Source organism: Poromitra crassiceps, assembly GCF_964638095.1.
Source record: "Poromitra crassiceps genome assembly, chromosome: 1".
NCBI lineage: Eukaryota > Metazoa > Chordata > Actinopteri > Beryciformes > Melamphaidae > Poromitra > Poromitra crassiceps.
Genome location: NC_139623.1, coordinates 14,951,788 through 14,977,630, shown reverse-complemented (window position 1 = coordinate 14,977,630; position 25,843 = coordinate 14,951,788). Strand labels below are relative to the sequence as shown.

General features: G+C 44.7%; 2 protein-coding genes across 2 annotated transcripts in view; both read right to left on the bottom strand.

Annotated features, from left to right (window-relative positions):
- Positions 1 to 22,351, bottom strand: part of zbtb7b (zinc finger and BTB domain containing 7B) — a 34,165-nt gene extending 11,814 nt beyond the window's left edge. Inside the window, exons 1-2 of the mRNA XM_083639692.1 lie at positions 22,158 to 22,351; positions 19,510 to 19,587 (exon numbers count right to left, since the gene is read on the bottom strand). The gene's annotated coding sequence lies outside the window, so the exon portion shown is untranslated. The remainder of the gene's footprint in view (positions 1 to 19,509; positions 19,588 to 22,157) is intronic.
- The window catches only part of LOC310773856 (uncharacterized protein), a gene marked incomplete at both ends in the record, with an annotated part of 46,074 nt that continues 30,780 nt past the window's right edge, over positions 10,550 to 25,843 (bottom strand). Inside the window, 2 exons of the mRNA XM_083633842.1 lie at positions 10,550 to 10,668; positions 17,642 to 18,010. Of these exons, the coding sequence (XP_083489968.1) occupies positions 10,550 to 10,668; positions 17,642 to 18,010 (488 nt within the window). The remainder of the gene's footprint in view (positions 10,669 to 17,641; positions 18,011 to 25,843) is intronic.

Genomic DNA, 25,843 nt, shown 5'->3' with positions numbered 1-25,843 from the left:
CCTCCCCCCCCGGTCGCCTACGCGCCCCCTCTCTCCAAAACCCAACGGCCCATTTTCCGAACACTTTCCGATAAACATGATTTCCTGGCCTACCTGTCCCTCTTCAGGACCTTCTTCAATAAACACACGGGGAGTTTCGGGTGTCATGGCGGGACCATCTATGTACGGAATCTTAAACAACACCCGTGCTCTTTTTTTCATTCACTATGCGCATCAACATCAGAACACACACATCAGTCGAACTTTTGGCTGCGCAGGAAGGAAAACAGACAGTCAGACACCCCAACCAAAACACATCTGAAATACTCAAACTCACCAATCCAAATTTTTGACAATTCAGAGTAATCATGTAAGAACCAAAATCATATTGGCATTATGAGTCATATTAGACCCAGGAACAAACATTCAGGTAGGTACAATATGAGTTTAAACCATATTCCCCACACCACAGACATTTTGCTCAAACTGGTGCAGCACACTGTTCATCTGAAACCTAGACAGGCTAAAACAGAACCATGATCAACTCAACTCAACTCAGCTTTGACCTGGACAGCGGCTATGCACTGCATACTATAGTTAGTTTATAAAGCCAAACACATGTCCATCAAAATGATTTTCTTCAATTCAGTGATGGGACAACCGCTGGGAGCGAAGGGGGAGGAAGTTAAGTTTGCTTGGTCTCCTTGTTGGTTCGTTTTTTATAAATAATAAAGAGACGTAACAGAACATGCTGGAAAAAGCAGGAGAGGTGTTGTAGGGAGTCAACACTAAGGGAAAGTTCAAAATCCCATTGGAAAATCAGCAGCTCAATCAGAACAGGGCAAAGTGTCTGCGCCTCCCTTGACCTTGTATGTGTACAATATGTTTCATCACAACTAGACATGATGATAATGGATCTGAATGTGGGGTCATATCACAGTGTGTCAATACTGTTGCTGTTTAAATGTAGCCACAGGCAAACACAAGTTATGCTTATTATGTGCATAAAGGAACAATACAGAATTGCTCGGGTTTTGTTCGATTTCAAAAACGTCTTTGTCGAGGGAGACGTCGGCAGAAGGCGAAAAAGAGAGACAGCTTTGGTGAAAGAGAACAGAAAACGAGACAGAGAAAGGGGGTATAGGCGAGGAGGAGCACACGGCATCCTGCATTAAATTTCCGGCATAGAAGAACAAAAATATGATACACATCACGGGTAGTTGGTGGTTCGAGCTTCTTATTTTAGGCCTATTCCTTAGAACGAGGATGTGTTCGGAACATAATAGGCTAGATGTAGTTGAATTGATTCCTATCAACTGAACGCCTGTGAGTCACTTAATAATGGCACACCCTGAAATATACATGCGTGTGTACACACACGCGCGCGCGCACACACCCACACACACGCTTGTGCGCACACCCACACACACACACACACACACACGATTGCACCATTCATATACCCCTTTCTCTTTTTGTCGCTTTTTTCTGTTTTTTGCCAACCAAGGACACGTCTGCATAAGTTGCTGAATCCAGTAACACATTTGCAACTAATGTTTAAACACCCGACAGGACAGACACATACCACAAGCACATTTTCACATGCATACAAAAGCAACCATGTTATTTTACCAGCACAGAAGTATATGTAATGCTTAGTAGGCTATAAAATATAATTAATGTGTCAGCAGCGTGCCGTTTATTCACGTTAATTAGCATTCAATAGCTTAAAGTCAAATAATTGATGTAAATTGTTTGCCTTGAGGTGTGTGTGTGTTCTTCTTTATCTTGCCAAATCATAAAACAGCACAAAAATATATAAATAAATATAAATATATATCGTATAAACATACATATATAACTGTTTACACGTTGCTATTCTTTCACCTTTTCAACATGTCTCTTTTTTGCTGCAGTCCTCCCACTCTTCTGTCAAGTGTCGACAGCGGAGGATTTCACCTCCTCCGCCACTTTACGGTTTCCTCATCCCTTGCTTTCACTATATGTACGTCACCCTCTTCCTCTCTTCTTTCACAGTTATTTAAATAAATACGCTCCATATGTACAATTTGTTAACCGTTAAGTTTTTCACTAATTATTTAAGGCCAATCTGCGTAAACCTTAAAGCTAGGCTTCATTCATGCTGTATGACGAGGCAGCTAAATAAGAAAAGAAAGAAAAACAGAAGAAACGGCAGGCTAGGAGAGCGTCCGCCAAGGATTCGTTTGTCAGAAAATGGAAACTTAAATCCAGCTGTCATGTCTATCGATAAAATATTCACTTCAAGCATGAGCTGTTATAATGGCTTGGTAGTGCGACCCCTGACAAAAAGAGACTCGTTTATGAGGGGGTCTGGAAAATTACCGCTACAGCATTTACCACACATGGGCACACACACAGATTTATTCTTCAGTGTAAAGGTTCTATCCCACCATGTCTATATCATTCAATTCAACTGCGTGCACTTGGCCTGCGTGATCACTAGAACTCCTCTCACATGGTCAAGTATGTTAGTATTATTTTTATGGCTCTTATTTTCCGTTAGAGCCTGTAAGTTTTCCCAATCCACCTCAATTATATCAGGCCCCAGTGCTAAGGGGGAAAATATGACTATACTATTCACAGAAAACCGTGGCCGAGAGGCAGAGGGAGAAATGCTTTTATGAATTCTGATGTCAGATGTTTTCCAAAGTGCTTGTCCGTGTGCGTGTGTGTGTGTGTGTGTGTGTTTGTGTGTGTGTGTGCGTGTGTATGCGCATGCGTGTGTGTGTGCACTGTGCATGCGTGTGTGTGTGTGTGTGTGTGTGTGTGTGTGTGTGTGCGTGTGTGTGCGTGTGTGTGTGTGCATGCGTGTGTGCGCGCGCACGCATGTGTACGTGCACGTTGGTGAATGCGAGTATGGTTGTATGTGATGCCAAGTTTTCTCAGTGTTTGAAATGTCAGAATAGCTATAAAATGGACCATTCTGAGACTTTGACAAAGTTACAAAATATGTGGAAAAAGTAAAGCAGATGGATGCAATAGTGAAATGTTAAAGTATGATGCGAGCACCAAATTGTGAAATGTGTTATTATATTTAACTATGTATATGTTTTGCCATGATGCCTGTAGTGGGACAAAGATTTTAAACAAGGTAACAGGTCAGGGAAATGATAGTTAAGTTATACCTTATATACGCTTACAAAATAAAATGTAATCGTCTGTTCTATAAATAAAACACACACTCACTTACATGCACACAACAAACCCCCCACCCCCCTCAAAAAAAGACTACTTCTAAGGGAGAATTGTCACTCAGAGAAATCCCCCAAGTTATTCACAACCACAATATAATAACCAATCATAACACTAAACAATCGCTGCTCCCAAAAACAACAAACGGGCCAAAGATGATGGAAAGTAAGAGTCAAGCTCATACCGTTTCTCCTCCACACACTCGTCTTCCTCTCACCGCTTCTCTACCTCTCTTCTCGACCCCCCCTCTCCCTCTCTCTCTCTCTCTGTCTGTCGGTCTGTCTTAATCTGTTCAGTGTCTTTACCCCTCACTGTTTTGGGGTAAGGAGTGTGGTTCCAGGACACCTTCTCTGAGGAAGAGTGGGGGAGGAGGAAAGGGGGGGGATGAGAGGAGATGAGAGTATACAGTACACACGTCTGCCAGCACAAAGCTGCATTCAGCCCAATATAGTCCTGTCCCCCCTGCTTAGGACTATCTGAGTGCAACGCGTTCACATTTGAACAAAGAGCACCTCCAGAAAGCATGAATGCTGACTACACACACGCACACAAAGTGAAACAAGCAGGTCTTCTAATAATACAGTGGGTCTCTGCGGAGCGATAACGCCCGAGGCCCTGCCCCCTCTCTCTGCCGATAGTTCCCTCTCAACTGGACATTTGCATCCTACCAGGAGATATCAAAACAGACGCGGCCCGAGAGAATTTGAATCGCCATTTGAATTTGTCAGAAAGACAAGACTTGAGACAACATCACGGTGATTACAATGCTCGCACCCTCACCTGCCATGACTGGAAGGGAGGGGAAGCTAACGAGAAGTCTCGTTAGCTAATGTTACTCAGCACAAGTTGCCAATAAGAAGTTAGTTCGCTCTTCTTTTTTTTTTTACTCGGGCGAACCCCTTGCAATCAAGCCCTCTCCTGTCCTTACTGTAACTGGGGCATTAGGGTGTGTGTGTGTGTGTGTGTGTGTGTGTGTGTGTGTGTGTGTGTGTGTGTGTGTGTGTGTGTGTGTGTGTGTGTGTGTGTGTGTGTGTGTGTGTGTGTGTGTGTGTGTGTGTGCGGGCGTGCACGCATGCGCACATTGTGGTCTTGGTTCCAAGAACACATTACATTATTCATTTGGATGGCAGAGTGGAGGCCCTTATCCCCTCGCCCTCCCACACCACATGCTACGCAGCAGCAGCCCGTTTGCATGCTGGACCTGCAGCTCTGATGGGAATCTGCTGCAGCGCACGGTCATCACTTCATTAACACATGGGGCCAAGATATGTGGCTACACATGTGCGCTCGGTCTCTCTTTAGCTTGATATACAGTGTACATACGTATAACTACAGAAATTAAATGGCTCTTTTTTTTTAGAGCGACACTCTTCTTCATGAAACACAAGAAGATCCCCAACAATGCATCGTTACTCTGCATTTCATTAAACCTAGAAAGTAAAATAAATTAATTATTAACCAATATACCTTGTCATTCGACACCCCCACCTTGCAGGATTTTTAATAAATGCACAGTTTGAAGATTAATTTGGTCCATAGTAGAATTGTTTTTTTTGGGACGGTGTAGAGCTATTTCTTCTTTCCAGCTCCTAAAGAGCTATTTTGTAAAGGCTGCGAATTCAATATAGTACTATATTTCCCTATGAAATTGAACAAAGAAAGACTTCTTCATGAAGGTAATATATTTCTGACATGTCTGCCACAGAGAAAAGGGAGCAGGAAGAGAAATAAATCTGAGGTTGGAAAGAGGAAAGGGGTCTGAGATTTGAGATGAGACAAAAGGAACATGAGGGGGGGTATGTTTTCTAAAAACACACGTGTTCTTAGAAATCACACAAGAAAGGGACGCTACGGGGGAGGAGAAACACATGAGAGAGTGTGACAGTGACTGACTGCGTGAGGAGTGGGTGTGTAGAGATACAAAGAAAGATAAAGCAGACAGAGGGGAGGCTAAGACAGGAAAATCTAGTCCCAACCTCCAACAATCTGTGTTAGCGAGGAGACATGAAACCAGAGTGGAGAGAGTTAAGTTACAGGGGAGAGGAAGGGGGAGACCGAGGAGCTGTGACATGATGACTGCATGGGAGAGAAAAAACACAATGAGAGATCGAGCAAGACAGCCACAGGAAGTAGCAGGAGTCCTTGCAGGTGTGTGTGTGTGTGTGTGTGTGTGTGTGTGTGTGTGTGTGTGTGTGTGTGTGTGTGTGTGTGTGAGAGAGAGTGTGTGTGTGTGTGTGTGTGTGTGTGGGGGGGGGGGGGGCGGGGGGGGTGTTGCAGATGTCTGAGGGAGAGATGCGGTAGCAGCCAGCGCTATCATTAGCATCACCAAAAGTGGGTTTCACCCTAAGATGGAGAACACACACACAGATGCGAGCGAGTGCGCGCGCTGACTGAGTGGTTTCACACATTGCTCTCCCTCTCTTTAGCTCCTTATCTGGTCAGCAGTTTCTTCTACCCCGCAATATGACGAGTCCACAACAATGTGTGTGAACTCTGGCGTGGCGTTGTGTGTGGGCAACTCATAATCTGTAGTGCACGGGTGTCAAACATACGGCCCGGGGGCCAGAACTGGCCCGCCAAAGGGTCTAATATGGCCCACAGGATGACTTTGCAAAGTGTGAAAATTGCACTGAGAAGTCCTTCAATCCAACTTTTCAAGCTGAGGATTTGACACCTAAAATTGAGCATGCAATAGGTTCCATTAGCAAGTTACAATATTAAGTAGCCTTCAGTATTCATGTTTTCTGTATGCATCACTAAAGGCTAAATTATTTTTATTACCTTTGAATATAGAGAAGGATTGCACAGTTGGCGTCAATTGTAATGCACAGTTACAGACAGTAGATTTGATAGGATAGGCGGGCCTATGGTAGCTGAGATAACCCTATGAGAAACCTTGTTCTTAAAGTCGAGCTGAACCCAAAAATGACTTTTATTTTATTTTAGTTCAAATACCTGGTTATGCAGTGCACCTATTTAATAATGTATGCCAAAAAAAATCACAACAATCTAATTTATCTCGTTTCTCACACTTTTTCACATCAAAAGTTCAAGATTTAATTGATAACAGTAATGTACAGTTTGCTGACTGACGTCACCTAGTACTATCAAATTTCTACCCCATTTCAACCAATCATATCACGAAATGCAGCTGTCAATCAAATCTTCATTTCAGGATAATTTTCTCTTCCAAATGAAGTAGAAAATGGCGCTTAGTGCCTGTCATCTGGCAGAATTCCTATCCCATAAACTAACTACTAACTTGGCCAATTGTTAGAAACATGAACAAAAAACAAAAACTATCATCTCTAAGAATGCAAAGAAATGTAACTGGCTCGTTAAAACGCGCATTCCAGGGATATCGTATTTACAGCAGCGATAATGGCGCGCACATCCGAGAGCTTGGTTGATCAGGGGTCGCACTTCGGAGATTCCAGGCCGACGTGCTGCACTCTCCGCTCGGCAACACGAAGGCAGCTGGCTGCCTGCGGCTCGCTGAGCTCCACTCAGCCACTAACCTCCCGTCAAAAGGCTCTTCCCGAGGGGAGCGCCACAACACACTGAATCCCACTCGATTTGGAGGCGGAACACGCCAGGATTGGCCAAAGCCCAATCCAGTCCCCAGAATTGTCAAATAAAATCATCGACATGATACTATGACCCGCCTCTTAACCTGTCATCTTAGACAAACTAAGTTTTCAGTCTGAAACGGACTCATATGCACGTGACAGGTTCAGTTCGACTTTAAAATGTACCTGTAGGGCTAATTCTTTACACCAGCGTTTCTCAACTGGTGGGTCGTCGCGGGGCCGTTCTGATTGGGTCGCGGACATTGCCCATTTTTTTTTTTTTTTTTTATATTTCATTTGAGTTAAATTCAGATTATTGAAACTGGATTAGCCTGACCAGTTTTACTTGTTTAACAAGCTGAAGCATATGCTCTGCCTGTAATTCAAGAGAAGTCTGCCTTTTCATTTCATATTTAATTTTAGTTAAATTCAGATGATTGAAACTGGATTAGCATGGCCCCAGTTTAATTAAAAGTTATGACCAGTTTAACTAAAAAGCATATAGCCTGCCTGTGATTCCTTTTTATTTCATATTAGTTAAATTCAGACTATTGAAACTGGATTAGCATGACCAGGTTAACTTGTTTTATTATTATTATTATTATTATTATTATTATTATTATTATTATTATTATTATTATTATTAACTTGTTTAAAAACATATAGGCATGTAATTCAAGATAAGTCTGCCTTTTATTTCATATTTCATACAGTTCAAATAAGACTTTCTGAGCATGACCAGTTTGACTTGTTTAAATTTAAAAACATATAGGCCTGTAATTCAAGTCTGCCTTATTTCAATTGGTTTTTAGCCCTAGTTGCACTTCTGTTGCACTTTTTTGTTCATTTGAGGTTTATAACAGTGCATGAAGGCATTGTGTATTAAATTAATGCGCTATTTTTTGTGCAATAAATTTGAGTGTTTTAAAAAAAAATCTGAAATTTGGGTCGCGACTTCATGACAAGGAAAATAGTGGGTCCTGAGGCTACACCAGTTGAGAACCACTGCTTTACACTAAAAGAAATATGAAAAGTTGGAGGTGTTGTTATTGTGTTAGTGTTGTTTGATTTTGTTTGTCTGGCCCACTTGAGACCAAGTGTTGTCCAGTGTGGCCCATGAAGTAAAATGAGTATGACACCCCTACACGACAGTGTAGTGTATCATGTGTGAATTGATGTGCAAGTGCAAGAGAGGAACGGCAGTCTCTTTACGAGTTTACGTGGAGACAAGGGGTAAAAAAGGAATAGTTTTGATTAAGTATATTACTGTTTATAAAACGGCTCTCTCAAATCAAGCAATCTGATTGGTTCACAGCCATTGTATAAATCCCGTACCCCACTCCAATAACCCATGGCCATGGGTTATGAGTTGCCATGGCAACTCTCTTACTAAAAGGCTTTGGTTACCTCAAATGACAATGTAGAAAAAACAAATGGCGGAGACAGCTGTCAGATCCTTGTGAATCGATCTTCGCTTATAACTTTACTAATACTTCGCAGAAAATTATGTTTTGTACAAGAATAGACGCGGGCTAATGTCTTCTTTGCAAAAAAAAGGCTGTTAACCCCGCATTTAATCCCGTAACGTTAGTTGGTGTCGGGCTTTGCAGAAAGCTCTCAGCTTCTCAGCAAGCGCCAGGATTGGCCAATGTCAACTTCAGTCTCCAGAACGATCCAATCAAATCACCCGCACGTTCTTGCGGTCCCGCCTTACAGTAGTGTTTCAACTGACTCTACCAGAATGCCATGCCAGTCGGACTTATAGTATTATTATTATTATTATATTATCATACTTGGAAACCGTTTTATAAAAGCAATATAGCACTCGAGCTGCGTGTGTTGCGGCCTCGTGGGATAACAGCTGATCAGCGGGATATATTTGCCACAACACACTGGCTCTCATGCTATATTGCTTAAATATATTTGATGATTTAAGTTTTGATGTGAGTTGATGAAGCTCATGACCATTTCCTCTGACAGGGACAGGAGGCATCGTGTTGTGAATGCTAGCCAAGGGCAGCAACTGATTGCACAGTATTTGAGTAGGGGCAATAAAAAACAATTAAGTTTTAAAATATTATTAGAGTCAAACAAAATTCATCTGCCTTTTAAAATGCTCCAACATGCAGGCTCACCTAGTAAAGCGCGTACCACAAAGGCTTAGTCCCTCGCACGGCCGACCCGGGTTCGAATCTGACCCATGGTCCTTTGCCGCATGTCATCCCCTCTCTCTCTCCCCTTTCCTGTCTGCCTACTTACTGTCCTATCAAATAAAGGCAAAATGCCCTGTATCTCCACACACTACTGATTTGGCAGACTGGTTGAGATATGAACTCCAGATCCAGAAAGACTTGTCAAAGGGCAGAGATATTAAAAAGGGGCTCGAGTCAACTCCCTATAGGCTTCAGTTCTGTTGCTGGGCATCGGCCCCAAAGGGCCAGCAGAAAACAACTAAAGCCCAATTTATCAAGTGAAATTTCGAATGTCGCTGACTACGTCACATAGTGTCGCACAAGTGTGATTGGCTAGATAGAAGAGCACGCGCGGTTGACTTCCTTGTTTTGATTTTTGCTGTATTGAAATTAATATGAAAACGTGTCCCCGCTATCTTTATCGGCCTGTCCTGGATGTATGACTTCGTGAAAATCACAAAGAACACCGTGACCAACTTCCCAGAGAGAGAGGAGGTGAGTTCTTGCAGGGACAGCGCGGTAGTTTAACCGTTTCCATTATGTTGCAATCTGCCTGTTTAAATGTCCGACGTGGTTTCACTGTAGAGATTTTATTACTGCCTGGGAACCTGACAAATCTGTGAGCTCATGTTTAATTTGCATTGACTGTTGGGAATTGGTCTGGCGATGTCAGGCTAGACATAAACAAACCAGCATACAGCATTCCCTCTCTTGGCTGCACTAGTTCTCTATAGCGTTCGCGTGTCACGTGACCGTTGAGCCTAGGGGGAGTGTTCACTGAAGCATAAATGCAGCAATATGAGCAACACTTTATTTATTGTCGGCGAGCATGTTTTGAGCGACACTTTCCAATAAGTATAAAATAGGCTTAAGGAAGCAGCTGCCCATCAAGCCCCGAAAAGGTTTTGCCCATTCTGTGAGAACAACAAGCACTTGCTCAATAACTGTGCCAACTTCAAGCTTCTCAGTGTCAGCCAGAAATGTACCTGGACACAAGTCAATGGTCGCTGTTGGTGCTGCGGGAGAAAGCACCGAGCAGTGCAATGCGACTTGAAAATGTGCTGTAAAACCTGTAATAATCGACATCTCCTTGCCCGACATGAGCTCGGTGAGAGAATCCCAGGAAAGGCTGATAAGGACGGCAAGAAGCCAGAGCAAGTAAACGCAGGACCAGGACCAGGACCAGGACCAGGACCAGGACCAGGACCAGGACCAGGACCAGGTAAGCCCACTCCCCCAAATTGAGCGGGAGAGGTGTCCTACTTAAGGGAAGTCTCCTTGGGGACCCCACGTCCTCCTCAAAGTCTGCAAAAGTGGTGCTCAGGTACGAAGACCAGACACTGGAGGCATATGCCATTAGACAACTTAATAATGCCACTGGAACTAGTGCATGTTGGTCCACCTGGGCCCTCAGAACCTGCCTTGGAAGGACACTTCAGGGTCCAACCCACAGGTATAAACATTACCCCCACAGCCTCTTCACAACCTACAGAGCACCACCAGCAGACCTTTACCAACAAGTTGAGAGGTTATGGCAGATGGACGCAGCAAGGCCAGCATGAGATCCCGACAGGATCAGGAGGCAATCAACTGCTTGGAGGATAAAACCCAGCGAGTGGAGGTAGATGGTGTACCGAAGGAGGCCGTGCTCACCCAGCTCAGAAGCTCTCCAAAGCCCCAGAGCAAACCACAGCCTACATAGCAGAGATACAGAGGTTGGAACAAGCTGGTGGGTACTTTGCCAAACTGGGGCCGAAGACACACCAACAACAAGTTGGTACATCCCCCACCACATGGTAGAACATAACAGGAAGCACCGTGTAGTCCCCTCGCACACTTTGGCCAATAGGAACAGTCGCCCACCTCTCCCTTGGACTTGACATCTTCACAAGGTCTGCTGATGTCAAGGTGGGTGATCGTACTACACACGTCCAGTGGCTAGTGTGATGGTTCGCCCTTAATATTCCATTGTATAATAATTGTAATGGCTGGTTTTTGTCTGTAAGAGGTGTAGGGTACAATTGTGACTGCCAGCCATGAGGGTCACCACTGGAGTAACTAAAGGGCCCTTTTCTGGAATTGATAGAGAAATCTGGGGGCGGCTAAGGTTGTCTCATACCAAATGATGGTCTCATACCCACACTGACTGATGTGACATCATCTGATGTCATCGACTGAACTGATGTCATCTGTGATGTCACTCGAACAATTGTGATGTCATCAGAGATGTCACTCGAGCAATTGTGATGTCATTATTGATGTCATAAATCCTTCCAGGCTGAGGTTTAAGTAGGACCGACATACTACATCAAAGCTTCCTCACGATGACATGTATGTTTTATTTTTGTTTATTGTATTGCTCTTGGCTTTGTGAAGCACATTGTGTTGTTTTTTCCCCCTGATTCACCCCCCCCCCCCATTGTACTTGTCCAATTTCCCCCCTGCTGCCCCTGTCGCTGCTCCACCCCCTCTGCCGATCTGGGGAGAGACGTAGACTAGCACCATGCTTCCTCCGACACATGCGCAGTCCAGCCACTTCTTTTCACCTGACAGCAGGGAGCTTCACTGGCAGGACGTAGCACGTTGGAGGATCATCATGCTATTCCCCCGAACAGGCACCCCGACTGACCAGAGGAGGCGCTAGTGCAGCAACCAGGACACATACATATACCCCGTACTTATACCTTACCTAATACCTCCCCACCCGCAGACACTGCCAATCACTGCCAATTGTGCCTGTATGGACGCCCGACCAAGCCAGAGGTAACACGGGGACCCTCGTGTTGGTAGGCAGGGAATCTACTGCTACCCTACCCAGATGCCCCATTGTCTTGCTTTTTAAATGTGCTATACAAATTAAATTTGACTTGACTAACATGTTGAACTGTAAAGTGTGGTAAAATCACAACGATGCTATACCCCCCAAGAGCAGCTTCAGTGAGCCGCTGTTCGCCGAACATCTACAGGAAGACTGAAGCTAAATTAATTTGGGCTATTTTGAATATGACGTTCTAATAGACATAACTTGTACTGATTTTTTTACCTCCTACAACAAGCAACTCACAAGTCTCTCTTCACTCCATGTCATCTTACACAGCAACTGAAATTGCCCCTTAACTTCCTGTGAAATCCATTTTTCTTTGAACGCTGTGCTCAAGCAAACGATGTACTTTCAAATCAATTAAAGCAAGTGCATTTCACTTTTCCAGGAGTTTATGGGCTTAAAGAAGCGGGCTGAGTGCTTCATTTGGCAGTTAACAACAGTCTAATTTCATTTGAATTTTGTTTGCTTTTATTTTTGTTTGTTCTTTTCTGTTGTTTTTGTTTATATTGTATGTTTTGATGTAATTGTTGATATTGGTTTAATTTTCTTAGGTTAGAGACCTCGCATAAGCCCATTAGGGTTTCTTGTCTCTACCTGCACAATCTTTTCATCCACTTGTTTCCTTTCATTTGTTCTTGATTTTACTATGTGCAAATAAACAAACAAAATAAATAAACAAACAAACAAATAAATAAACAAACAACAATTTATGCAATTGAAAACAGGCAAATTAAATATTTTGTTTAATTGCTGTATACCTTTAAAGCACCATTTTTGTATGGGATTAGAGTGTATGTATAGGGTTATATTAAAGAGTATTTATAAACAATATTAGATATAACGCATGTAGATACATATAGGTGTAAAATTGTATATATGCAAACACTATCTATCAAGAGATACGGGTATGCATCTCTTATCTATGTGTATACATGCATACAATATTATACAGTTTATAATTTATATACACACACACACACACACACAAGACGATTTACAGCTTCAAAATGTCAAAATGCATGTTTAGCTCTTGCATACTATTAGAGCTCATTAATTAAATTCAAGTGAAAATGTTTTCAACCAATGAAAGGCATGAACATGAATCCAGCACTGATGCACAAGTAACAGTTCAGTTAAGTCTTTAACTGCAGGTGTTTAAAATAACTTCACACCGTTGTTCGTGTTCGTGTGTGTGTGTGTGTGTGTGTGTGTGTGTGTGTGTGTGTGTGTGTGTGTGCTTGTATTAGGACTATGTAAAGTTGCCACATCATAGGGAGGGTCTCAACAGCTGCTGCTCTCCTACACAAGTGACCTCCCATGTTCGCAGAAGATGTTACAAAACTACTGAGTACACACACACACACACACACACACACACACACACACACAGACACACGAAATGTCGCAAAACTAACTGATCCTGATCAGCTTCCTCTTCCTCTGCTCAGTAAGGATGGACGACCATGAGCAGAGATGGAGAGATAGCCTTGATGGATGACAACTCACTCAAACTGACAACAACAGACTGAGCAAGGACAGCTACGGGGGATAAAACAACAAAAAGTGAAAGCATAATAAAAAAGAAGCTACAGGCAAGTAGAGACAGAGAGAGACAATTAGAGGACATATAGGTAAAAGATGTGTCACCTTCCTGAGGAGTCAGCTGAACCATACGGCCCCGATATGAGGAAGGAGGAGACTGTTCACTCTTACCGTAACTTCAGTCCACACACTGCGTAACCACTTCACAATCATTCATGGGAGGGACTTTGCGGTCCGGCTGACTTGGTGCACAACTGCGTCAGTCACTGCTACCATGTGGAAAGCTGACTTAGTGCACGGCTGACTTAGTGCACGACTGACTTAGTGCACGACTGACTTAGTGCACGACTGCGTCAGTCACTGCTACCATGTTGAAAGCAAGGAAAGACGACTACATGCAATAACAATGATAGGCAGAGTTTTAAACAATTGATAATCCCATTTGCTGATGGATGGCTCATAGCAACCACAGCAAACAACCGGCGGCTTGAAGGACAGGGTTTGCTGAGCATTTGATGACAAATACTTGATGGGGACACGGCACGTATTGGACGGAAGAACTGATAAACGCTATGAAAGTTTGTTCCAAAATAAGATATGACCAACGTGGAATGTAGTTACAAAACAACCGCCGAGATTCGAGTCAAACTTACGAGGCGATATCATGTCTTTCGCGCAAAGGCTTTTCCCCAAATCGATGATACATGTTGCAATGTCACCCTTCACTTGTTGTTGGAGTTCCCCATTAAACGCCGTACATAATAAAGGGTCAGTTTCAGCTGCTCATGTTTGGGTGTCTTCTTCTCTCTTTCCCTGAAGCGTTGACTTACTGTAGCTATTTATGATCAACGCCCCCTCAACAAGTACAGAAACATTTGTGGTGTGTGACTAGGAGCTGAATCATGATCACTCCTTCAGCCCATTGCCTTTCGCAATCCCTCTCTTCTTCTGCTCGGGTGTCTGTCTTCACAAGAAGAGCAGCACGGCCACCTGGCACTCTCCCATCCCCCCTGTGGTTGAAGTTGGACGCCGTGGGCAGGCGGGTGGTCGAGAGCCGAGGGAGGGCTGTCAAATGCTACAGAAACTCATGACTGAAAAGAGGAAATGGCTGATACATAACTTCCTCTATTGACACAGATCGTGTGGGGGCAAAACTAGACTGTAGTACAGTCAGCAGACGGGCTTACGTGGCTACCTTGGAGTCTCCCCCCTTTACCATTACTGCAAGGAGAAACCATCGGCATATTAGGGCGGTGATATGGACAAAATCAAATATCACAATATTTTTTTGACCAAATACTTCAATAGCGATATATTATTGTAGGGATGAATATTTACACAATGAGATTTTTGATCACGTTTATTTTTATTAAGTTTCTCCCTAATTGTACTTGGCCAAATTCCCCCAGTAATTCTGTCCCGGTCCTTGCTCCACCCCCTCCTCCGATCTGGGAAGTTGTAGACTAGCACGCGCTTCTTTCCAAAACATGCAGTTACAAGCTGCATCTTTTCACATGACAGCGAGGGGTTTCACCAGCAGGACGTAGCGCGTGGGAGGGTCACGCTATTCCCCCCAGTTCCCCTCACGCCCCCCCCCCCCCCCCCCAACCTAAACAGGCACACCAAACCGACCAGAGGAGGCACTAGTGCAGCAACCAGGACACATACCCTTAATCCGGCCGCCCACCCTCAGACACGGCCAAGTGAGAGTGAGTGTAATATTATAATAATAATAATACAATTATTGTATTACACTCACTCTCACTTTACTGTAATGCAGCCTTTCAAACCAGGACAAGACAAAACTTATGCCATATGACCATATTACGATATCCATCTATATATCATGATAGATATATTGCTCAGCCGTACACCATATATGGTGAAAACGTAATGGTACACAAACTTTCAGACCATAGTTGAAGGGATGGGATGGCGGTTTGTATGCCTGTATGTGGCTTTTAGATCAATGAGAGAGCACTCAGAAAACTCATCTATTTCAGTAATTAACCTATTGTCATGATACCATGACAAGTCAACGGTCAACTTAAAGACGGGAGAAGGGACGAAATAAAGAGAGGATAGATGGAGTGATGAGCTGAAGGAATAACGGAGGAGAGCCGAGAGCGGAGGAGGCGATAGACAGAAGAGAAAGAAAAAGACACCCTGATATTGTGATTCTTTCCACCCCCTTCCCACCCCCCCTCTCCCCTCCACCTATACCTCCCACTCAGCCACTTCGCATGAAACTGAAAGACCCATGTCTGAAATGGGGGAATTTATATGGGCTTACATGCCCTAATTCAAGCATTTCCTGGAACTGCGTGTGTGTGTGTGTGTGTGTGTGTGTGTGTGTGTGTGTGTGCGTGCGCGCGTGTGTGTGACTGTGTACTGTACTGTACGTGCTTGCCCGTTTCCCTTCCCTGATAGACCTCCTGATGTTACTTCCCCTTCACCAATTCACAGACACCCACCATTCATCGGTCATAGTCCCCCACCCCCACACACACACACACACAAATTCAAACTCTAACTTTGTCAAAGAAATAAAGATGCTCTATCTATCTATCTATCTATCTATCTATCTATCTATCTATCTATCTATCTATCTATCTGTCTGTCTGTCTATCTATCTATCTATCATCGTTTTTCATGGGTAGACTTCATGCCAAAACCGTCCACCACTACATGCTATCATTGATCTGAATTTGTGGGGTTAAGACATTTTCAATATGCAGATGAGCAGGCAAGACATTTCCGTGTTGCAGCTAGCAAGCATCAACAATAATCTGCAAGTAGACAGATCAAGTTATTTTTTGAGGCAGTCTACGGAATGCAAGATGTGTAAGAGATGTCAGACCTGCGATCTCCTCAGTATACTGTAGGTGTGGACCTCCTCAGTATACTGTAGGTGTGGACCATCTCCTCAGTATACTGTAGGTGTGGACCATCTCCTCAGTATACTGTAGGTGTGGACCTCTAAGAGATGTCAGACCTGCGATCTCCTCAGTATACTGTAGGTGTGGACCTCTAAGAGATGTCAGAACTGTGATCTCCTCAGTATACTGTAGGTGTGGACCTCCTCAGTATACTGTAGGTGTGGACCTCCTCAGTATACTGTAGGTGTGGACCATCTCCTCAGTATACTGTAGGTGTGGACCTCTAAGAGATGTCAGACCTGCGATCTCCTCAGTATACTGTAGGTGTGGACCTCCTCAGTATACTGTAGGTGTGGACCATCTCCTCAGTATACTGTAGGTGTGGACCTCCTCAGTATACTGTAGGTGTGGACCATCTCCTCAGTATACTGTAGGTGTGGACCTCTAAGAGATGTCAGACCTGCGATCTCCTCAGTATACTGTAGGTGTGGACCTCTAAGAGATGTCAGAACTGTGATCTCCTCAGTATACTGTAGGTGTGGACCATCTCCTCAGTATACTGTAGGTGTGGACCTCTAAGAGATGTCAGACCTGCGATCTCCTCAGTATACTGTAGGTGTGGACCATCTCCTCAGTATACTGTAGGTGTGGACCTCTAAGAGATGTCAGACCTGCGATCTCCTCAGTATACTGTAGGTGTGGACCTCCTCAGTATACTGTAGGTGTGGACCTCTAAGAGATGTCAGACCTGCGATCTCCTCAGTATACTGTAGGTGTGGACCATCTCCTCAGTATGCTGTAGGTGTGGACCATCCCCTCAGTATACTGTAGGTGTGGACCTCTGACCTGCAATCTCAGTATACTGTAGGTGTGGACCATCTCCTCAGTATACTGTAGGTGTGGACCATCTCCTCAGTATACTGTAGGTGTGGACCATCTCCTCAGTATACTGTAGGTGTGGACCTCTGATACTAACTCCCTGCTTGGTTTGTGGTTGTATTCAGCTTAAAGGATAAGTTCACCCAAAAAAGAAAATTCTGTCATTATCTATCATGCCGATTTTTTATTCCACAAAACATTTGTGGAGTTTCAAGCAAAACACTTTTGCAGAATTCCCCCAAACAGGTGCTGCAAGAAGGTGGAGGGGTGGATACTGCAGCCTGCTACAGTGAAGGTGGAGGGAGGGGTGGATACTGCAGCCTGCTACAGTGAAGGTGGAGGGAGGGGTGGATACTGCAGCCTGCTACAGTGAAGGTGGAGGGAGGGGTGGATACTGTAGCCTGCTACAGTGAAGGTGGAGGGGTGGATACTGCAGCCTGCTACAGTGAAGGTGGAGGGGTGGATACTGCAGCCTGCTACAGTGAAGGAGGAGGGGTGGATACTGCAGCCTGCTACAGTGAAGGTGGAGGGAGGGGTGGATACTGCAGCCTGCTACAGTGAAGGTGGAGGTGTGGATACTGCAGCCTGCTACAGTGAAGGTGGAGGGGTGGATACTGCAACCTGCTACAGTGAAGGTGGAGGTGTGGATACTGCAGCCTGCTACAGTGAAGGTGGAGGGGTGGATACTGCAGCCTGCTACAGTGAAGGTGGAGGTGTGGATACTGCAGCCTGCTACAGTGAAGGTGGAGGTGTGGATACTGCAGCCTGCTACAGTGAAGGTGGAGGTGTGGATACTGCAGCCTGCTACAGTGAAGGTGGAGGGGTGGATACTGTAGCCTGCTACAGTGAAGGTGGAGGGGTGGATACTGCAGCCTGCTACAGTGAAGGTGGAGGGGTGGATACTGTAGCCTGCTACAGTGAAGGTGGAGGGGTGGATACTGTAGCCTGCTACAGTGAAGGTGGAGGGAGGGGTGGATACTATAGCCTGCCACAGTGAAGGTGGAGGTGTGGATACTATAGCCTGCTACAGTGACGATTTCAGCTAAAATGGGGTGTAAATTACATATTTTCAAGTCAATTAGGCACCTCAGGGTTTGTGGAGACTTGGATTATGCCAGGTGATCAGTATGGAAGCATTTTATGTTGTTTTTTCTTGTTGTTTTGTACATTTGAAAGTTGGTCACCATTCACTTCAATTGTTTAGGAGATTTCTGCAACCGTGTTTTGCTGTGAAACTTTGTGATGACTGAATTTTCATTTTTGGGTGAACTTATCCTTTAATGTTTTATTTGTTTGTTGGTTGTCGGGTTTTTTATGGGCCGTAAAAAAAACTGATAGTGAGCTGGCAGCCATTTTTTCCTCAGTTTACTTGATCTAACATTTATTATCTGGACTATTGGGATGAGGGAAACTAGTCTAACCCTACTAACTACATGTAATACCTCATTCCCATGACTCAGACCCAGCCTGTGCACAGCTGAGCCTGATCAAAACAAAGCCCAGTTGGTTCATATTGTGTTTCCAGAGCTAACCAGGCTAATGTAACTTGCTCTGCTGCGCTGATGTAGTGGCACGCTATGCACTCTTAACATTATAAGCTGTTCATCTGTTATGCTAACCGTGGCTAAATTTAGTCGCTGAGATTGGCTGAGAAATTATGAATGGAGGACTTAGATCTGGTGTAGTTTTATGTTGCCTTCTGTATTCTGTAAATATATGCACGGACAGCAGGGTTACCTTACACACCACATAGAGGAGAGATAATATTATCACCCAGCAGCTGTATTTATAATGATCATCTGGTCTTTTTGCAAAGGCAGCATCAATTATCGGTCAACATGGTCTGTTTTGAATTGCAATAGCAATATTATGAACCTGGACGCTAACAATCCAGAAGTATCACAATCAGTTTTGAACCATTTGAGAACTGACTGCATTCATTTCACTTGGTGGGGGTGTGTTTGGAAGTAGGGGGTGAAAGCAGGTTTCTGTCTTTGTTTTCATGTTGATTTTTCATTCATCCTTACATGTTCAGGGGTGCTACTTTGCATAGATCTTACATAATACCTTTAAGATAACACATTCATCGACAATTCGTATTGACAGCAAGTATTTCTGAAGAAAAACTAAGTTCCATTGGAATAAATCGCATGTTGTGATTGATCTGATCATGCCAATGCCTGCCACACTGCATCACCAGTAAAGTCATTAATTCTTCTCTGTTGGTTTTCAGATTTTTAATAGGAAATGTAGAGATTTTCGCTAACTTTGCCAAACTCTGCATGCTTATTATATGTCCTCATGGACAATGAATGGAATCTATTCTTTACCCCATCGGCAGCCTAAACTTGAAGGGCCTGAGAAAGAGAGCGGGATTGAGAAAGAGATTTAGAGCGTCCACCAATTCTTACCTCCAGTCCATAAACCCAGGAGAAGATGGGTGCCTCTCTCTCGCCCCCCTCCTCTGCGTTGCTTCAGGGGTCAGACACCTGAGGGAAAAGGCAATGAGGTCTGAGTTCACTTCAAACGCTCAATTCCCCCCGATGGAGCGAACTCATTTAGGCAGCGACTTTGCTACCAAGTGTGTGAACAGAGACAGAAAGAACAAGGTGTGAAATGAGAAAGTGATGAACTGATACCAAGAAAAATGCAAAGCGTACATGTTATACTGTACAATGTGGACAAACAAACACCTGCAAGAGTGCATGCCAATAAACACACACACCAACATACACATATACACACGCACGCACGCACACAAGCAATCATATGATGTGTCAGATGCCATGGAGGGGTTCTGGTAAAAGAACAGAAAAAAAGACGCTGATGGAAACAAACCGCTTCCTACTTTGACTTCTTCAGAACAGAAGTTCTCCAACAGTGCGCAGGGGTGGGACAGCCCACGCACACACACACACACACACACACACACACACACACACACACACACACACACCTTTTAAAAGGCTGATTAGCAACAGAGAAAAGTGATGTGTGATGTGTGTGTGTGTGTGTGTGTGTGTGTGTGTGTGTGTGTGTGTCTGTGTGTGCGCGCATGCTTGTGTGCGTGCGTGTGCGTGACAACACAAGCTTATTTTTCCACAACCTTCACAGCTCTCTAAGAAATATGCAAAAAAATATATATAGGGAAAGAGAAGTATTAAACGCATGTGGAGTGTGTGTGTGTGTGTGTGTGTGTGTGTGTGTGTGTGTGTGTGCATACGTAAACTTGATGCAGATGAAGAGAGAACAGAGCAAACAGAGCTGTGCCAGAGGGAAACAGGGATGTTAACTAGAAGAAAACAGGCTTAGAGCAGGATGGAGGTCGAGTCAGGACAGCAGGAGGGAGGCAGGGCACAGATGTCTAATTACGTTGCAGACACACTTGGGGCAAACAGGGACACCATTAGTCTGAAGACGTCTCTTCCATATGTGGGGAATACTGTGCTATTCCACTGCCACACTGAGAGACAGCATCAGAAATGGCCATTCACATCAAAGACAGTGTAGGCTATATGTGTACCCTTGAAGGGGAGAGAGAAAGGGGGGGGGAGAGACACACAGAGAGCGAAAGAGACAGAGAGAGAGGACAAAATCTGGGATAGATTGCAGATTAACGAAGAATTCAGACTAGGGCTGGGTCCATATACATCGATATCGAATCGATATTCATTTGATATAATACCATTTCCTGTGGATGGTGGAAGCTTTAACCCCGTTAGACTCGCGTGGCTTGGTTCTTAGCGCAACTAGTTCTTGTAGAGATCTGTGAACATTCATATTTTTAAGCAGCAGGTTAGGTTAGGTTAGGGTTCCTTGTACAGTTTACAGCATTCTTTGGGAATCTCTGTCATATCCAAGCAAAATTTGTATTATAACCGAAATATCGAATCATATCGAATCGAATGGGCATCTTGTGTATCGGAATCATATGGAATCTGGACATCAGTGGCGATACCCAGCCTTAATTCACGGCACAGGCTTTGTGTTCCTCTCTTATCTAGAAGGAGGCACAAACAGAGGAGCTGCCTTGGCCCCTCAGAGACAGTATAGAGGTGAGAGAGGAAAAAGGGCTTTGAGAACACCTGAGCCTCGAAGGCGCAATGCATTCATACAAAGTACCAGCATGCACGGACGAACGCTTTAACCACACAAGCTCTGCCCTAGACAGGGAAACCAAACCCAAGCCAGTTGAGCTGGTTAAGCCGGTCTGTTGGAGGGGCGAGTCAGCAGCAACACATCTACCTCTGTAATGACACACACACACACACACACACACACACACACACACACACAAAAGCCCACTGGCAGTGGCATGCCAGCCCTCCCCACCCATGAGGTAGGCAAACCCTTCACCTGACATCACAGCCTATAAGCACATCATACTGTAATAGACAACAGTGCAGGATTAAAGTAATACTGCATGATAGCATGCCACCAAAACACTGCAGTGGGCTCATGGGACTGATGATCATGATGATTAGTAGAGCAGTGGAGGGGTTTTTCATTCTCAGGGAAAACAGGCCAGATCCAATAGATCCAGTGCATGCCTATATGGGCAGCAGAGAGGCAGGTGATGTGCGTGAGAGACCAGGTTAGGGTTTTGGATGTCAGCCGGTGTCCTCGGCTATAATTAGCAACCAAGTCTCCAGAAATGTACCCGCCGACCCCGCTGCGCTCACCTGGACACTCAGCTACTGATAACCTACAGCGGGATAAAGCGGCACCTGCTCCCAAAACACAAAAACTGCCCTTCTGCATTTCGGTTTACTCCAGCGGGCAATGTTAAGAGGCGAAACGCGCTTTTGGCTAGATTATAAAGGGAAATAATTGTCGACGCGTCACACGGGAGTTACCGAGTGACGTGGATAGTCCTCCCGTGACCCCGATCAGCCCCGAGAGGGAGGGAGGGAGGGAGGGAGCGAGACGGGGTGAGGCGAGCCGGTGCCGCGGTGTCATGGCAAACGGGGAAAATAACACACATTTAACGTTAACTGAAGTCACCATGCATTAGTTTTCAATCAAATGGACAGTAGCAGCGGGCATGGAAAGTAGTTACCTGAGCGCACCGGTGTGTCACCTGTCCTCCCACCTGACCCAACTCTGCTGCACTTCCTGGATTATTCCGTCCCACCCTGCCTTCCTCCTCTTCCTCTGCCCCCTCTCACTGGCTCCACCGGGGTCACCTCGTCCGACAGCTCGACAACCAGCAGCGACACCCGGGAGGTTTGCTCTTTTGCGGTCCCACGTCCCACGTCCCACCCCTGCCTGCCTGGACACCGTGTCGGCGTTTGGATCCCACTCTGTCGACTGCCTCCTCCTCCCTGCAGACCGCTCTGCTCTCCCCCCCTCCCCCCTGTCTGCCTCCGCTGCTGGCCCACTCGACTCCCACAGCTCCTCCTTTCTGAGAACCAGGAAGCGGCTTGCCCTACTTTTACCACCCCAGTCGCGGATTGGCTCTGGCACAGGGCTAGAGAGGCGACCGCCAGGGTGGGCAGGGCACAGGGGACGAAGGGGGGGTCGGCCACGGTGCGATAGGCCGGTGGTGGTGTCTGTCGCCCCATGGGGAGGGAGGAGAGTAGGGTGGGCAGGTTTGCAGACTCCCCCCTCGGACGGCGTTTGGGCATCATTGCGCGTCAGAGAGGTGGGTAGGCTATAAGCCGAATGCAAAGGCAAGTAGTGGGCTACTCAGATCTTGTAGTAGGCTACTAAAGTAACAATCGGCCTACAGTGTTTACTCTGTTAAAAGGAAGTCCTGCATTTAGATTTTTTTTTTAAATAAAAGTAGCTACAAAATATCCAATTTTAACATCAAAGTGTAGGGCTACGTAAAGTAGACTACCAATAGTCCTACTCCTGCAGAATGGCCCATTTCAGAATAATACGCCTAAATTATATTATTGAATTATAGTTTAATTATTGGTGCATTAATGTGTAAAGCATCACTTTAATGTTGCAGGCGGTGAGGCTGATTTCCACTTTATACACTGCTGGTAGGCTACAGTAATCTATAATAATACACAATTTATTAGTTGATTATATTTTGTATTCATAATCTGAATATGCAAAGTAGCCTAACTAGTACACCATCAAATACTAAAGGTCTAAAAAGTACAATATTTCCCACTGAAATGTAGTGGAGTAGAAGTATAAAGTAGCATAAAATGGTATTACCATTTAATGCTATGTATGTTACTCAAGCAAAGTACAAGTGCCTCAAAATAGGCTACCTACTGTAGCCTATTATAAAAGTATTCAAGTAAAATGTAGGCTACATAGTTATTTTCCACCTCTGTCTGCATATAGGCCTAGCCTACCTGCCAGTGAAAAGGCATTTAAGTTGAAATAGACTTAGCCCCAAACCCCTCCACCCCACTCCATCCCCCCTTCCCCCCTCATGACTCAGCGCTATTCCCTCAGAGGCCATCTGGAGGTGACCACGGATGGAGAGATGGAAGTCAGCCAGCAGCACAGACATCCTACGACTCAAAGCAGGTGCCACAATTGTGAAATGCCTCAACTCTGCATCTGAGTTCAAATTAACCTATAGGCCTATTGCAATCGATGACACTTTGGTGTGTCACCTCTTCTGTGATGGCAGCAAAGGACAACCTCACCACCAGAGTGACAAGGGTTTTCTTTGAAATGACTTTTTTGTGATTCATAAAAAAAAGGATGCAGGTCTACTCAGTAGCATAACACAGTAGCCGGGTTATGAGCAATTTTCCCCCCAGAAAGATACATGTGAGAGATTTTTTTTTGTGTTACAAAAGCATATAGACACTCAGCTCAGCATCAACCTTTGAAGTGGTTAGGGGTATGTATGGGAATCACCTCGCCCTTTCTAACTTTGAATCTCATCCTTGCCTCGCAGCAGCGTGTGTTGGTGGGTTTTGAAGTGAAGCTGCAGGAAGTCTAAATATAATGTTGTGGTGAACCCACCCAGCCCACCTATTACACCCCCTTAACCTTAAATCTCTGCTTGCTCTGCGGTTGTGCTACTCGACTATGGAGGAGTTCAACTAGCTTACATATACCATCATTTACACACAACACAGTAGCCTACATAAAAGGAATTTCTAATTTCCCATGTCAGTTGTAAATCTATCGGAGAAAGAAACCGACTTACAGAAAGATGCTTCACTGATTTGAGTGATTTATACAGTCTATGGTGAACTCCCAGTGATGTCAGAGTGAGGGTCTCAAATTGTCAATGATCAAACCCATAGAAATAAAACACATAGACAAGCTGTTGCTATTACTGTGTCATGCAGTGTTGTAGTGATTTTCCAGCCAGGTGATGAGGATAATAATGTTCACTAAAACACTCCTGACTCTGTGATGTTTTGGCCCCAGTCTAGTTTGTTTCCAGTGCAGCCTCAGAATAAAGCTCCCCTCTGAGTCTATTTCAGAGCCAGAATGACAGGCAGCAATTACAGTCCTATTTATTCTCCCCCCCTATTCACGGCTGGTAATCCGGGTTTGTCTGCCATAACCTCTTCCATGCTCCCTTCTGCTCCAAACTGCCTCTCCTCTCCTCTCCTCTCCTCTCCTCTCCTCTCCTCTCCTCTCCTCTCCTCTCCTCTCCTCTCCTCTCCTCTCCTCTCCTCTCCTCTCCTCTCCTCTCCTCTCATCTTCTCACTACCTCATCTGTTTAATGGCCCTCTTGTTCACTCATGCTAAAGCTAATACATGCTGTAACAACATAAATTGTGATTTTAGCCTAAGGTGCTCCGTCTTCCAATCTCACTCAGATTATTTGGGTATTGAACCCCATCTAGTGGTGAAGTAGCATTACTGTACAGCCAGCCCACCCAGCAGGCCTGGCTGGCTCCATCTCTCCTCTGTCTTTATTATTATGGGTATCCAACTGTGGCCTAATCTATTCTACCTCTGTGTGGAGAAAGTGAGTGTAGAAAGATGGATAGAAATACAGCTTTTCTTGCACAATCCCCAGTCTGACAACTCTCCTTCAATTACAACAAATCAGTATAATTAGTTTTTATCAGCATGAGTCATGACATTAAACAACCATTTACTGCTATAAGGCAATTGGCAACCCCCCTCTTACAGAGAAACAGCTTATGTAGCTTTACGAGACAGAGGATCAAACTCCATGCCAATTCAGCAGGGGCTACTTAATCAATGTGCAAATTATCACAAGTGTAAATTCAATATGTTAATGGCTCTTAACCCCTAAAGGTGAAAAATAATTCTATCATCACCACCTACATCGGCGGAAGGGTTGCTGCAGCCCCTTGAACACTGACGAGGAGACAGGAGAGGGGAAGTAGCCTAATGAAAGTGAAAAATATAGAAAGTGAGAGTAGGGGGGGTGTATCAAAGACAGTGTAATCCATCCTCGTGAACAAGGATATCCATTTAGTTCCACTCAAAAGCAGGAGAGATTTAAGTGTCCCCATATTCACAAGCTTAACCTTGGATATGAGTCTGCCCACCCTCTGTGGAGAGGTTCAAGATGAAGCTGGGGGAGCATGGAGTCAGACATTCAGTCAGACACACAGCCATGACCAGGAATTACTTTACTACACACAAAGTCGAGTCATCAAACCTAGGGTCCAAGTCAAGTCTTAGGTCCTCAATGTTCAAGTCCGAGTCCAAGTCCGTGTCACGTCTAAAGTCTTCAGTACTTAAGTCCAAGTCTGACTTAACGGTTTGAGTTGAGTAATACAGCAATTACAGCAGCTAGAGCTAATTACATTATACAAAATAATCTGTCTCATT